This window comes from Lampetra fluviatilis, chromosome 42, assembly GCF_964198595.1.
Source record: "Lampetra fluviatilis chromosome 42, kcLamFluv1.1, whole genome shotgun sequence".
In the NCBI taxonomy this organism is placed as follows: Eukaryota; Metazoa; Chordata; class Hyperoartia; order Petromyzontiformes; family Petromyzontidae; genus Lampetra; species Lampetra fluviatilis.
The window spans coordinates 10,598,452-10,611,952 of NC_136316.1; the positions used below are offsets into that span (position 1 = coordinate 10,598,452).

At 44.6% G+C, this 13,501-nt stretch overlaps 1 protein-coding gene across 5 annotated transcripts in view; it reads right to left on the minus strand.

Moving 5' to 3' along the window:
- The window catches only part of LOC144946717 (anillin-like), a 55,468-nt gene that overhangs the window by 10,718 nt on the left and 31,249 nt on the right, over positions 1-13,501 (minus strand). For all 5 annotated transcript variants that reach the window (XM_078875837.1, XM_078875834.1, XM_078875833.1 and 2 more), the window contains 9 exons: positions 12,700-12,835; positions 12,047-12,247; positions 10,843-10,969; positions 10,061-10,109; positions 8,673-8,729; positions 6,995-7,030; positions 6,036-6,057; positions 4,600-4,712; positions 33-86 (listed from right to left, as the gene is read on the minus strand). In XM_078875837.1, the coding sequence (XP_078731963.1) occupies positions 33-86; positions 4,600-4,712; positions 6,036-6,057; positions 6,995-7,030; positions 8,673-8,729; positions 10,061-10,109; positions 10,843-10,969; positions 12,047-12,247; positions 12,700-12,835 (795 nt within the window). The remainder of the gene's footprint in view (positions 1-32; positions 87-4,599; positions 4,713-6,035; positions 6,058-6,994; positions 7,031-8,672; positions 8,730-10,060; positions 10,110-10,842; positions 10,970-12,046; positions 12,248-12,699; positions 12,836-13,501) is intronic.

A 13,501-nucleotide genomic window follows, 5' to 3' on the forward strand; every position in this document is an offset into this window, starting at 1 on the left:
GGAGACAAGGACAGAGGGGGAGAGAGGAGCACCTTCTCTTGAAACTCATCTCCCAGCAGGTGTCTGACCTTCCCATCAAACTTCATCTAGAGCCAGCAGGGGAGAGAACACCCAGTGAGACACCACGCGCGCCTTCACAACCCGTGACAACACAACCTGCACCCCGAGATACAACACTCCACCACCTCAACCACGTCACTCCACCACCTCAATCACATCACACCACCTCAAGCACCTCACACTCCACCACCTCAACCAGCTCACAATTATGTGACACTATTCACCAGAATCATGTCGCACCTTACAGTTTTAACATTCAAATACCATGCCACTAATGTCAGATTTCTAAACTATTTTTCCTTTACCAAGTAAGGCCTACGGAGCTATATAGCTCTTTTTTAGAAGCGACCTGGCTATCACAAATTATAGCTAAACAAAGTGGCTAATCACGTGGAAATGTATTGCAAATAAATACCCTAAATGCAGAAGGAAAAAGTGGAGGACTCGGAGAAAAATTAACACGACCATAGGGAGAACACGCAAACTCCACATATACAGGCATCAGGGATCAAACCCACGACCTGTATAGGAAAAGAGGTAATTAACATCTCACTACCGTGGCACCCTATTTCAGTCAATCATGTCAGACATTTCACACTACACCACTTAAATCTCATTATACCACTTCAACCACATCACACAGACACCATATTAACTCAAGTCACACACCTCACATTCAACTGCAATCACCTCACATTCCACCACTTCAACCACATCACAACTTCCTCAACACCCCCACCAACATCTAAACAGAGAAGCACAAGAGGAGCATCCACCAGGCCACACAGTGCATCAAAGCAGCAGCGCAAGATGTCGTTGTGCGTCACGTGGACGATAAGGCTTCAGGCCGAGCGTGCATGCGGCAGGGACAGAGGGAACGAGACGCAACGTGTAAACTCAAGAGTGTAAAATTAGCACAAGGAGCCAACTTCTAAACCATGTGTTCCGGTTGAAGATCATGACAAGAAATTCGAGGCATGCTTTTCAGTAGAAATGTGACGCTACACTAAAAATAACATTTTCCATACCTCTAACTTAATATGTTAAGGGTTATGAACTCATGGTTTAGGCTTGAGAAAAGCATCCGATTTGGATCTAATGAGAGCAGAACAGAACGAGAAGCAGAGTGGGGTCACTGCCAAGCTTCAGAGTTGATTATAATAACAGTGAACAGAGGTGCGATTGAAATAACACTGCAACCGATCAGTTGTGCAAACTCAATGGTTAAGAGGCTGTGTAAGCTAATAGAGAAACCCTAACAACTTGAGACATTTTCTTGGTTCTTTCGGTAAAGTCACGTAGAAGGGAAATAATAAGATAATAAAAATAAAACATAATTCTCACGACGTTTCGGCCACAACGCAAGCAGCCGTCCTCAGGTGAAGACCAGGTCTGTCGGGGAGACAGCGTCTCCCCGACAGACCTGGTCTTCACAGCGTCTCCCCGACAGACTTTACCGAAAGAACCAAGAAGATGAATCCCTGCAGTCACGAAAGCTTTAAATCGAAATTTAACTTGAGACATTAACAACGTAATCACTTTATAACAAAAGATGATGATTTATATCGCAAAATACAAGATTGTTAATAAGTCAAATTCAATTCTTGGTTTAAATTAGAAGCTGTTTCATCAAATTTTAAGTTAGTTTTAAGCTTTAAGATGGTTAGTTTTGTAAGATGCAACGTGGGAAAACTCCTGGTGATCCATTAACCATGCTTAATGAATGTATAATTTCTGTACAAACGGACACATGGCGTTTGATACCAAAAATGAGCTACATTACTCCCATTTGAAAAGATATCCAGTGACCTCTTCAGTAAGCAGACTTTGGGAGTTGCTCACACAGCAGTGAAGGGTAATGTCGTAATGTCGAGAGCCACATGGCTAAACATCCCCTCGGTAGAGGGAACACATGTCGGATAACATTCCTCTAGCACTAGCTCCAGATTATCCCTCATGGACAACCACGACTTTGGGAGCTACTTCCTCAAGCTCGGAAAGAGTGAGGTGGACTTTGATAGCACCAGTGGCAAATTGTTCCCGTGGCTTTTCGGCACCAATTTCCGATCCTCCACACCCTCTCCTCTCCCCAGTTGTGCCAAGGCAGGGCACTGCACTACACACGTTCTTATTCCAGAACACGCCGCCGCTGCCCGACACAGGGAAAACCACTGAGTGCAGGTCACTCAGTTTCATTGGCGATCAGCAATCTCGGCAGTTGTTTACGCGTGGCCATCTTCTCCTACTCAGAGCCGTCCACGCTGTACGACACTTTCACGCCAACTGAACCCACATAGGCTGTGCTGCTAAACGAGATATTGGCATACTCTTTGGTTCTTTCAGTAAAGTCACGTAGGTAGAAAAATAATAGATGACGACGTTTTGATCGCAACACAAGCAATCGTCAGTTTTTTCTTGCTGTGGTTGTCCCACCTGATGACGATTGCTTATGTTGCGATCGAAACGTCATGATCTATTATTTTTCTACCTACGTGACTTTACCGAAAGAACCAAAGAGTATGGATTCCTGCAGTCACGAAAGCTTCAAATCAAGATTGAGATATTGGCACTTGCATTGAGTCGGGTTTAACATGAAGTGGTCACCAACACGTTCCAATCATACCCATTACAACACCCATTCCAGTGCCCGGCACTTGGGGAACTTAGCCGATGCGTTACATTTTCCATTCGTAGAACTGACTGTACCGTAGCACTGACTGTACGTAGCACTCACTGTGTACACAAGATATCCCCCTTGATATTCTTTGAGAAAAATGCATTTTGGAGGGGATGGCGGGCAGAATGCAGTGTGTAGGTGACCACTTATGAAAACCAGGTTTAATGTATGCACTTAATTCTAGTTTATTCACACCAAGAGCAAATTTCACCTTGGAACTCTCAGAATTGAGGACACACCCTTTTGTCAAAATGGAAACAATTATTTCTACAACTATTTTGTGGACTCACCCGAGACAATTACGGCCACCCATGTTTGTCGATCTTATCTTATCTTTTGTCAAAGCCCTTAACGATTCCCATTGTGCTCCCACTAGATTTCAATTAAAGATTAATCTAAATAAGCTTATTGGATTGTCACAGTTCATTTATTTAAAAAAATGTAATTCCTTTCAGTGATTGCAACAAACCCCTTTGCTCCTCATGAATTTAAATCGATCAAGGCGGCCAGCTCACATTGCTAAAAATCAAATGTATAAGTTGGGCAGAGTAGACGTGGCAAAGCAAGTTATGCGAAGCGGGCGGGTAGATGCGATGCAGCGGCGACAAAGCAGAGAAGCAAACTCCTCCAGCCTGCATTCACTCTCGTGTTTGAATGTTTGAGTTCACACAACGTCGTGATGTTAGCGCATGACCGTTTTACTTGGCCCCAGGAACTGGTTTTGAATCAATCGTGCACATCACATGCTGGTGGAGGGGACATGTGCTAATGTGCAAAGCAGAGCACCCTTTTGGCTTACAAGTTTCCACAGCACAAATATAACACACAATTAGAATACTGAAGCATAGAATCCATTCCGTCACCTATTATTACTGTGTAGACATTGCTTACTGTATGCCACTGTGCATCCTTTAACATGTAACATCCAATTTGGATGACATAAAAAACTTTTTAAAGCCAGGCACTCGCCTACATAGTTTACTCCAATCACATATTTAATGACATGGATGCGTAGTATATTCCCCAACGAACATTTCAAAACATAATAAATGTAGATTTAATGATATATATGTGTATATATTATAAAATATGCAATGTAACGTTTGTAATTAAAACCATTCCTATATACACAGCGTCTAGTACATTATATTACGTGGCAAACATCTCATTTACAGACGCAAAGCAAGAGCACTTGCAAAGGATCTCCAAACTGATGGCCTCGACACAATGTTTGCTCTCACAGTTACTTCACCACTGTCCCTCCTATCTCCCCAACATGGTTGCAAACCTCTGGGTGGTCTCATCGAAATGATTTTCACAAGTGGACCGAGTCGCTTTGACATCGTCCACAAGAGATGACGAACGCCACTTCCACGGCACAAGCTGGCACGACGTTAGGTTGCAGTTATTTTCCACTGGCATATCCTGCCTGTGAGTTGCCCGAGCATGCACAATTCCTATGCTGTATACACTGGCTTAAAACGGTGTAGGCACCCATTCTCTGTGCTTTTCTACGTCAAGCTCGTACAACCCTACTACTGATCTCACTATCACCCCATCCTACACTTGAGAATATCTGGTCACAACCCACATGGATAGACTGGCACGCCAATAAATTGGATGTTCATCCAATCAATCAAGAGATCATTATGGCCAGTGTTGTTAATGTCAGTTTGTCATCACTTCCTTATTTCTGCCAGATGAAGGAACTACTGCAAGAATCTCCTAGGTCTGCCTATTACATTTAGTTCACCACTGTCTATTTCTCCAACTTAGTTGCAAACTTCTGGGTGCCAACTCTAATGTTCGTCTCTTCAGCAAAACAGCCCTACAAGCGGTGTATTTAGAGTGTGGCACCTCACCTTGTCCAAGAGAAACCTGGAGGCGCCGAGCGAGGCGCGCGTGATCTTGTGCGAGCCGACGAGAGAGAAGTTGCTCACGCGCACTGCGTTGGGTCCGCCCGCACTGCTCATGGCTGCCCAATGCACAAACAGCCACAAACAGGCACAGACATGTAGACACGCAGACACGCACAGTGATGCACAGACAAAACTAAAAACATATCCCCCGTATAGCCTTCAACAGACTGTTGGGGCAAGTGCTGTTAGCGAGCACCTAACAAGGCCGGAACAGTACACAAGCGGGTGGGTGTCCAGCACCACGCCCGGCTGCCTTTGACTCCCCAGTGGCGATGTAACACACTGTACCAGTTACTCATTTGAGGCCGAGTCGACCTAGGGGATGTCCAGGACCGGTTCAATTAGTCACTGGTGTTCGCCGTGAGCGGGAATCGAACCCGAGTTGTTGGGTTTGTAGCGCAGCCCGCTAACCACTACACTACCACTCCCTACAAAGACAAAGTTTCCCCATATAGACTTTAACAGACTGTCGGGGGGCAAGTGCTGTTAGCGAGCACCTATGAAGGCCGGCACGGCACACGAGGGGGTGGGTGGCCAACACCAGGCCCGGCCGCCTTTGTCTCCCCAGTGGCAATGATTACACACTGCACCAGGTACTCATTTGAGGCCGAGTTGACCCAGGACCAGTTCAGATAATCATGATCGGTGTTGGCAGTGAGAGGGAATCGACCTCAGGTTGCCGGGTTTGTAGCGCAGCACACCAACTGCTGTACTACTGCTCCCCAGAAGCACACACGCACTGTCAACAGAATGCACATGTGACTGCGTCAGGCCTCGTGCAAAGCAGCAGACTTAAAGGAAGTTGCAAACGTAGGCTGGGTTCACACTGGATCACTTTAGGTGCTGCTGCATTTTCTAGCTAGAGGTGCAGCCAGCCATCGATATGACGGTTGAATGTTTGAATGGCAACCAATATCCCTGACTGGCTGCTGTTCAACCTGGCAAATATTGTGGCACGTTAACTGATCCAGTGTGAACCCAACCTTAAGAGGTTGGCACGTTGACCGCTAAGACATCCTTTAACCTTCATCATGAATGTACTAACTGCATACTACAGAGCAAGGCAGTGAGGTTTAATGTACACTTTTCAAAAGCACTAATAGCCTCTCTGAAAATCTACATTTGAATGTACTCTGATGGGAAAAGGGAAAAATATATTTACGTGTAGAACCAAAAATATCGCTGTGTGTTCCACCATTGTTTTCCCGCCAATCCACCCCACAACATTTTATTTAACTCTATGAAGAGACTTTGGCCACCAGGTATCAATGTGCTTCACAAGGTGAACACGCGACCAAGATGGAAAAGCACAATGCAAAGCCTGGAGCACAATCTGGAATGTAGCGGGGCGACTGTGGGTTCCCCGGCAGCCTCCTCACCTGGAGAGTACGGATGATTCCTCTGAAAAAGAGAGAAACACAAATAGCTTGACCCACACAACAAACAAACCTGCCTTGTGCACAAGTCTGCGATGTAACAATCCACCCAGCACCTGCAGCTCGTGTAGACGTGCCAGGTGGATAATTACATCGCAAGATCACAACTGGAAGTAGTGGTTTCATCCAGCTATGGATGACCGAGAGTCATAATGAAAAAATTTATTAAATCCTAAATAATACTTTTTTGCACGTGATTAGATGAAAATATTGTAAACCTAACAATTTATACAAATCAATAAACTGAATCATTAGCATGACCTGTTGAACTCTAGTAAGCCAGTTACACAGCAACTCCCTGCAAGTACACAGGTGTGGGACGGCCTGCCTTGTGGCCCAATGTCCAGAGCATCTGCCTGGGTCATTCTCATCGGCATGGGACCTTCCCACATCGTCACACTAATGCAGAAATTAAATTGCAATTGGCACACGTTTCCAATGCCTGATCATTCCAAATGATTCAGTGCATGACTTGCAGTTTGATGCACTTCATTTAATTATGTTTTGAACAAATCAATGATGCAATTAATAGTGGGGGTTGGTACTGCATAAAAAAAGATAGTAATTATTAGTGGTATTGCTTTACTAACTACAAGTGACAAATGATCAACTCGTGTTTTTGTATGTAATTTAACACTCTGCATTCTAAACTCAGAAAGTGGCTTTGTAATTTAATCACAATACATTTAAAAAAATATCAATATATTGTTCAATCACTGCGATATCTAAGCAATGTATTTCCATGCAAGTGTATAACTTGGAAATCAGTCTTAACCTTGACTGGAGGACTTGGTACATGCACAGAAGAACTACAAATTCGCAGTCAATATAATTTTATAACATTTAAATTAATATCATAATTGAAGCTTGAAATCAGAAAGTGTTAGTAAAGGAACACTTACAGTGATGGAAGTAAGTAGCTTTTTAGGAGTCATGACCTGGGAAGTAAGGAGTGATGGTAAGATGGTGATGATTTTAAACAAATGCATGTATTTTAACATTCGATTTAATCAAAGCTCCAGTGAATGAATGCACAACATCAGTTTACCAAGTGCGTGTTGGTCTGTTTGGACACGTGGCCTGGTTAGGTTACAGTGAGTAGTGTTCAAACATGCATACACTCCCAAAAGGGAGCAATGTCAAGATGTTTTGTATAACCAGCATCACCAGACATGCCAAACTCATCCCTACATACAACAGCGTACTACATAACACATAACGATATAGGTGGTAACTACCACGGTTAACTCAGACCCCAACGGGATAACTACTCATCCGAGTTAGGTCAGTAACGTACTGCCTGACTCACGATGCCAAACGTCATGACCGACGACCGAGGAGACGTAGCACCGCGGGTTGATTTCTGAAGACAGCCCGGATCGGCTCTCGGGATCTTCCTAATATGCGCCGATGCTCGGCCCGGCTCTGCCCCCGGCCACGCCCCCTTCTGGATCCTTCGAGAAGGTTTTGGGCCACATGTCACATGTCCCTCTCACCACCCCTTGGCCCCCCTCGCTACCCTCACCTGGTCACGTGCCCTTTCGGGTTCACCCAAACTGTCACGTCCTCACTTGCCCTCTCTCTGACCATCACTAGAGAGCACAGTTCCACCCTTTCCTCAGTAGCTGGCGCTAGAGCCGTAGTGGCTCAATATATGCCACTACATATGTAGTAAGTATTCAGGAGGCTTTGACGACGGAGTCGGAGGCACACTTATTTATTAACACCAACTTGTGCACAGTAACGGGTACACACAGCACTTAGAGGGGTATCGTCCCCTTCACTCGTCTAACAGGGAGACGCAACATCTAACCCCACTAACCTACGCCCGAGTCCTCCACTACGGAGCTAGGGGAGGCTACCTATCCCAGCCCTGGTCAAGCTGGGATCCCGGCACCCTGAGTCTCCAGACCGGCTCTTATAAGAACGTCAGTCTGGGCTCTCGGGGCCACGCCACCGGCTTGCCCTGGTCGGCCCTGACAAGGACAGCGAGCCAGGGGAACTCCGGGGCCTATTCTAGCTGGTCTTCACTCTTCGCTGGTTTAAGCTAATACTCGACCTCGAGCCCTCCGGCTCACCACCTTTTATAGCACTCGGCCCCCGGGAGGGGCCCGTGGGGGATGTAGGTGCGGACGTCGGTGCGAGCACCTCCTTCGTGTACAGCCCTAACACTGCCCCTTGTGTTTGTTTCCCATCCGTACCCATACATCTACACAATTACACCTCTACACATATATACATTATTTAGACTTATTGTACCACAAAAAATGGAGTGCGCAGAAAAAACTCATGCATGAGATAAATAAACTGTAAACCTCTGCAGAGATCAGGCGTGTCTGCTTTCCTTACTGTCACGATAGCCACAAAATAGCATTTCCTGTCTGTGTCCTGTCTCCTCCAGTCATCCCATCCATCAGCTTACAAATCTTCCTGAATCTGTCTCATCCCATCACCCTCGCATTTGACTTGCTTCTGCATGTGTGTAACACATCATGGTTCATATCACTATGTGATCCCTCAGACTATTCGTTTGGAATGGCTGATGGGGCAGCTGTTTGTGGCACAAGAAAACGCACTGACCTTTGACTTGGTCGAGCGGCGTCTCTTATCCGAGGGGTCTCCATCTCTCCTTTGGGCCTGAGTTTGATGCACAAAACCAGATTTAAGAACTTCTAGCAAAACGCTGTGCAGTAAAACTATGCCCAGGTAAATGTACATTATCAGACGAGGCCAATTCCCAGTGGTCGACACTTTTGCTCATCATTGTCCCCCGGGCGCTGTGACATGAGTACCAACTGGTCAGCCTAGCCCAGTGGTTCTCAACCTATTATGGCTACTGCACCCCCTTGCTCAATTTTGTTTCAACCGAGTGTACCCCCCTTGCCTGACCCAACATGGTTCTGAGAAATAAATGTATCAATGTTAACCAGTTGTCCATTTTGTGAGGAATCATAACGAGCTAATTAACTGTAAGCGAATAAAAAAAATGCAACGGACGCTCTGCGTGCGGGATGTCATTTGTTCGCGCTCGCTGGTTACTCTCGAAAACGTTGTTTAAGATCAATGAGTTTAGAAAGGTCTTTTATTTCAATCTTGATTTGAAGCTTTCGTGACTGCAGGAATCAATACTCTTTCGTTCTTTCGGTAAAGTCACGTAGGTATAAAATTAAATAAATCACGGCGTTTCAATCGCAACAATGGAACTTTTGGCATCATCTGGTCGAACACCATATGAGACGAGGCTCCAAAGAAAGCTGTCTCTGGTGTGGACCAATCAGTTTCAAAGACAATGCATAAATTACCAGAGTATTGTTTTTTTGTTTGCATTTGACTGCAAGTATTGTGGTTAATGTAAACATGATTCCTTGCAAAAAGGTGTCAGTTTTGTTGCCAGAAAAAAGGGGAAAAACCCTATTAGTAAACAGTGGAACTAGTTCCACTGCTGGATTATATTTTTTCCGCCGGAGGACAACCGCTTGTGTTGTGATTGAAACGTCGTGATTTATTTTATTTTATACCTACGTGCCTTTTATTTCGTTCCACGTTACCATATGGATGACATTTATACTGGTAGGAACGAAGTGGACCAGACCACCAATAGATTATATCGTCCGTCCGTCCGTCTGTCCGTCCGTCCGTGTATCAACATCGCCCCCTACTGCAAACACTTAGTGGGGCTTTCCAAGCTTAACAAGTGTAATAATACATTATGTTTATATTCTTTGGTTATTCGTTCCTACCAGCCCACCCCGCAGGGTCCTGTTACTATAATTATTTAATATTAGCATATTCATACGTGATTATTCACCAATGACTCACGTATGATATAATTTCACATTCATAAATCACCTCACAACCACTGGGCTACACCATTTGATGTAATGTTTACAATAGTTAAGGATATTTATGTAAATGTAGTAATAGGTTGTTTATTTATAAAGCAACTTTTGCAGACATTTCATACTGACCAGGCTGTAGACTTCCACGTCGATTTCAAAATCACTCTGAACATCTTCCCTGTTAAAGGCAACACCACCAATAAACCTAATGCACGACAGCACAGCTTTCAGTGTAACATGACATATCCAAAATAATTAATCCCATTAGTCATTCGTCTAAATTATTGGCAGTACGAAACTCTGAGTAGTACTTAAATCGGGGTACCTGTTACTTTTTGGCACAACAAATGTATTCAATTAGTCAGGCCAAATGATTCCTGTAGAAATAAAATTATTCTACAGTTGATGCTGATACAAGACTAACATAAATTATGCCATGGGACAGTTGATGCAACAGAATGGTAATCTATTTTAATTCTAGTTTATTGAAGCTTAGCTGGGCTAAGCATAGCTAATTTCAGCTTGGTTATAATAGCAATTCTGGCTAATCCAGGTGACCAAAATTACCTCGAAACTGCATTGCTGATGCAGTCGATGGAATTGGTATTTGAAAAAAGAAAGCGCTACTGTTTATTTGTTTATCTTGTCACCCAATCGATAGCACTCGGGGTAATATAATGCAGTTGTCTTATTCCACTAGAAGATGTGTATATTGGGCAGTCATCCATAGTCTGTATATACCTACATATAATATAACACACGATGATGAATCTAAAATAGTTATATACAACACCCACAAGAGGCTCACAGGGAATATTGAGACACCATCTCAGGATGGCTCTGCTTTGGAATGGCAGGAAGCAAGTACCTGGAGAAAAACGCGCGCACACACGAGGGGACAATGATCGTACAGCGAGAACTTGGTGGGGAAAGCGAGCGAGTCCCCGTCCATGCTGTGCAGCGTAGACGCCAGCGGCGTGGCCACCACGTCTGTGGAGCCATGACGGAACAGCACGAAGAAGTAGTAGTTGCAGCGATCTGTGGGAGAGCACGTGGATAGTGTCAGCACAAAGCATGTAACGACGCCATTAAAACCACTTCTTATGCTTGTGCATCAAATTGTACAGCCCTGTTGCCAATCAACTGCTGAATGGAGTGCCTTCCCATACCAAGAGGGTTGTGGAAGTTATGTCACCATGCTCCGCCACGTTTGTCAGCACAAGCAGGGGAGTATAGAAACCAAGAAATGTATTTCACTAAACTACCCTCTGCTGACCACCGTGCAGAACAGCTCCACATCAATCTGTCTGTGAATAAAAATTATTTATGATTTTATTTGGAAATTAAACGTTAATGTTGCATTTAGGCAAATTGCACAAACTAACCTTTATGGAGGCAAAAACATTGAAAATAAATACAGGAGAGCCAAAATAATATTTGAAAATCAATCCTTTAATCTAATTGTGACCCTAGATCATTGACCACAAATAATGTCATATCATCTAATCACCATGAGTGGTGAATCGTTAAGTCAGTGCTGGCTGTCTCATCTCAAATACAGCCCTAAATTGCATTTGCATATGTAAACTAACAAAAGTAACATAGCTGTGCTGACACACTGACTTTACCACGATGACATCGTCACGCTCTGACCTTGTGCATCCCAATCAACCGAAATAGTGTTCACCTTCGTGAAAATTATGTTACATTTTACTCGAGCACACACCTACATTTTCGTTTTTTCATCAGCAAAGCATTCACAACACTGCTCATTGATGTGTGTAAACAACAGTGTTGTACTAGAACCATCAAAGATGTATTTCCAGAGGCAAGGCTAAACTATACCAAGCAGACATACGATACTCCCTTCCTTCACAGCGTCGTTGGCCACTGACACCTATGGCCTCTGAAAGATCGCTCAACATTATCAACATTTTCAAAACGTAGACATGGCTATCTTTTACAAATCCCCCTCCTCTTCATTACAATGCTTGTTTCCAAAAATGATTTCAGTGTTTTTACAAAAGGGCAAATTCGCCTTCCTACCTACAATTTGTACGTTTATGAAAATTGTCTATGAAGAACCCCGGGCACGGCACAGCGAGGCTCACTTACCCGGTTTGTTTGCCAGGGAGCACACAAAGTCTGCCTTGAGCGGCAGGCAGACGTTGGACACCAGCACGGTGCCACGGCAGACCTCTGCCTTCGACGGTGCTGTCCGAGCGTCGCTCCAGGCAGGCTGCTGTTGCCCGTCCCCGGGTGCCTGCTGCCCCTTGAGGTCATTGAGCTCGTTGAGCAGAGCCAGCCGCTTCTCAGCTGCAATGCAGGGGGTAAAGGGAGTAACGAGTGAGCAAGGTTGAGTGTAGTGGTGGAGACGATCAGCTACATTAATGAATCAACGTGCAACCAAGAACAATGCAAAAACACAAATGGAAATGTGTTTATTTAAAATAAAAGCGTACAATGAAATATTTTAATCATTTATGCTCAATTAAATCCCAACTTGGTGTTTTGAAAGAATTCCAGGAAAACTCTTATGGAACAATATTAGTCAGCAGTGCACCACAGGGATTGGCCACTGGACAATGACATCACAGAACTAATGCTGGAGCATCTCTCACCCAAAACTAAAGAGTACTGTTTTAGGCCCAGCACAGAGTATTCTATGTATGATAACCCACTTTTTTATTCCTCAAGACTTTAGCAATGACAAACTAAGTAGATGTTTTGGTTAATTAACATTGGCTCTGTATGTCCGTAATGCTCACTGCTGATGAGCAGCAGCCTCTCGGCCTCTGCCTCCTCCACGGAGCCCTTGCCGTGGTCCTCGTCCACGCAGCAGTTGAGGGCCTGGCTCGCCTGCTGGATGATCCTCTGCTGCGACGTAATCTCTCCGTTCAGCAGCTGCACGCACGGAAGTGAGCGACGCATGCTTAGAGAAACGCACGCACACACACACACGCACGCACACGTGCACGGAAGGAGACGATGGGACCGCAACCCTGCTCGGGCCACCATCTCCGAAGGCTGTTTGGCCAATTACCGAGGAGCATCAACAAGTTGTGTTTATCGCTTGGTTGTGACGTCGTATATGTTCTGAATTCCAACCAATGCTGAGTGTTCATGGATTAGATCTATCCGTCCTATAGCCTGTCTGTAATGATCCAATATGAACCAAACTGTTGTTGCTATTTGAAAATTGGTAAATTTCTCAAAACTTAGATAAAACTAAACTATTTACCAGGAAAAGTCAACTAAGCTATACAGGCAGTACCCGGGTTACAGTAGACCCGACTTACGGAAATCCAACTCTACAGAAATGCTCCAATAAATTATGGCGAATAAATATTCCATACTGTATACGTAGTTACGTAAGCGCAAATAGTGCAGGGGGGTGAGGTTGCAGATGAATCCAGCGGAGTGAGGCGTAAGGCAGAGCCGCATATTCCTCAAGGCGGTGGTGTACTGTATAGCACTCACGAGTCGCGCGGTTACATTATTACAATGAGTATACTGTACCCGTCACATAGTCTCTTTTCCTTTTGTAGCGTTACCTCATTGTTTGTTTTC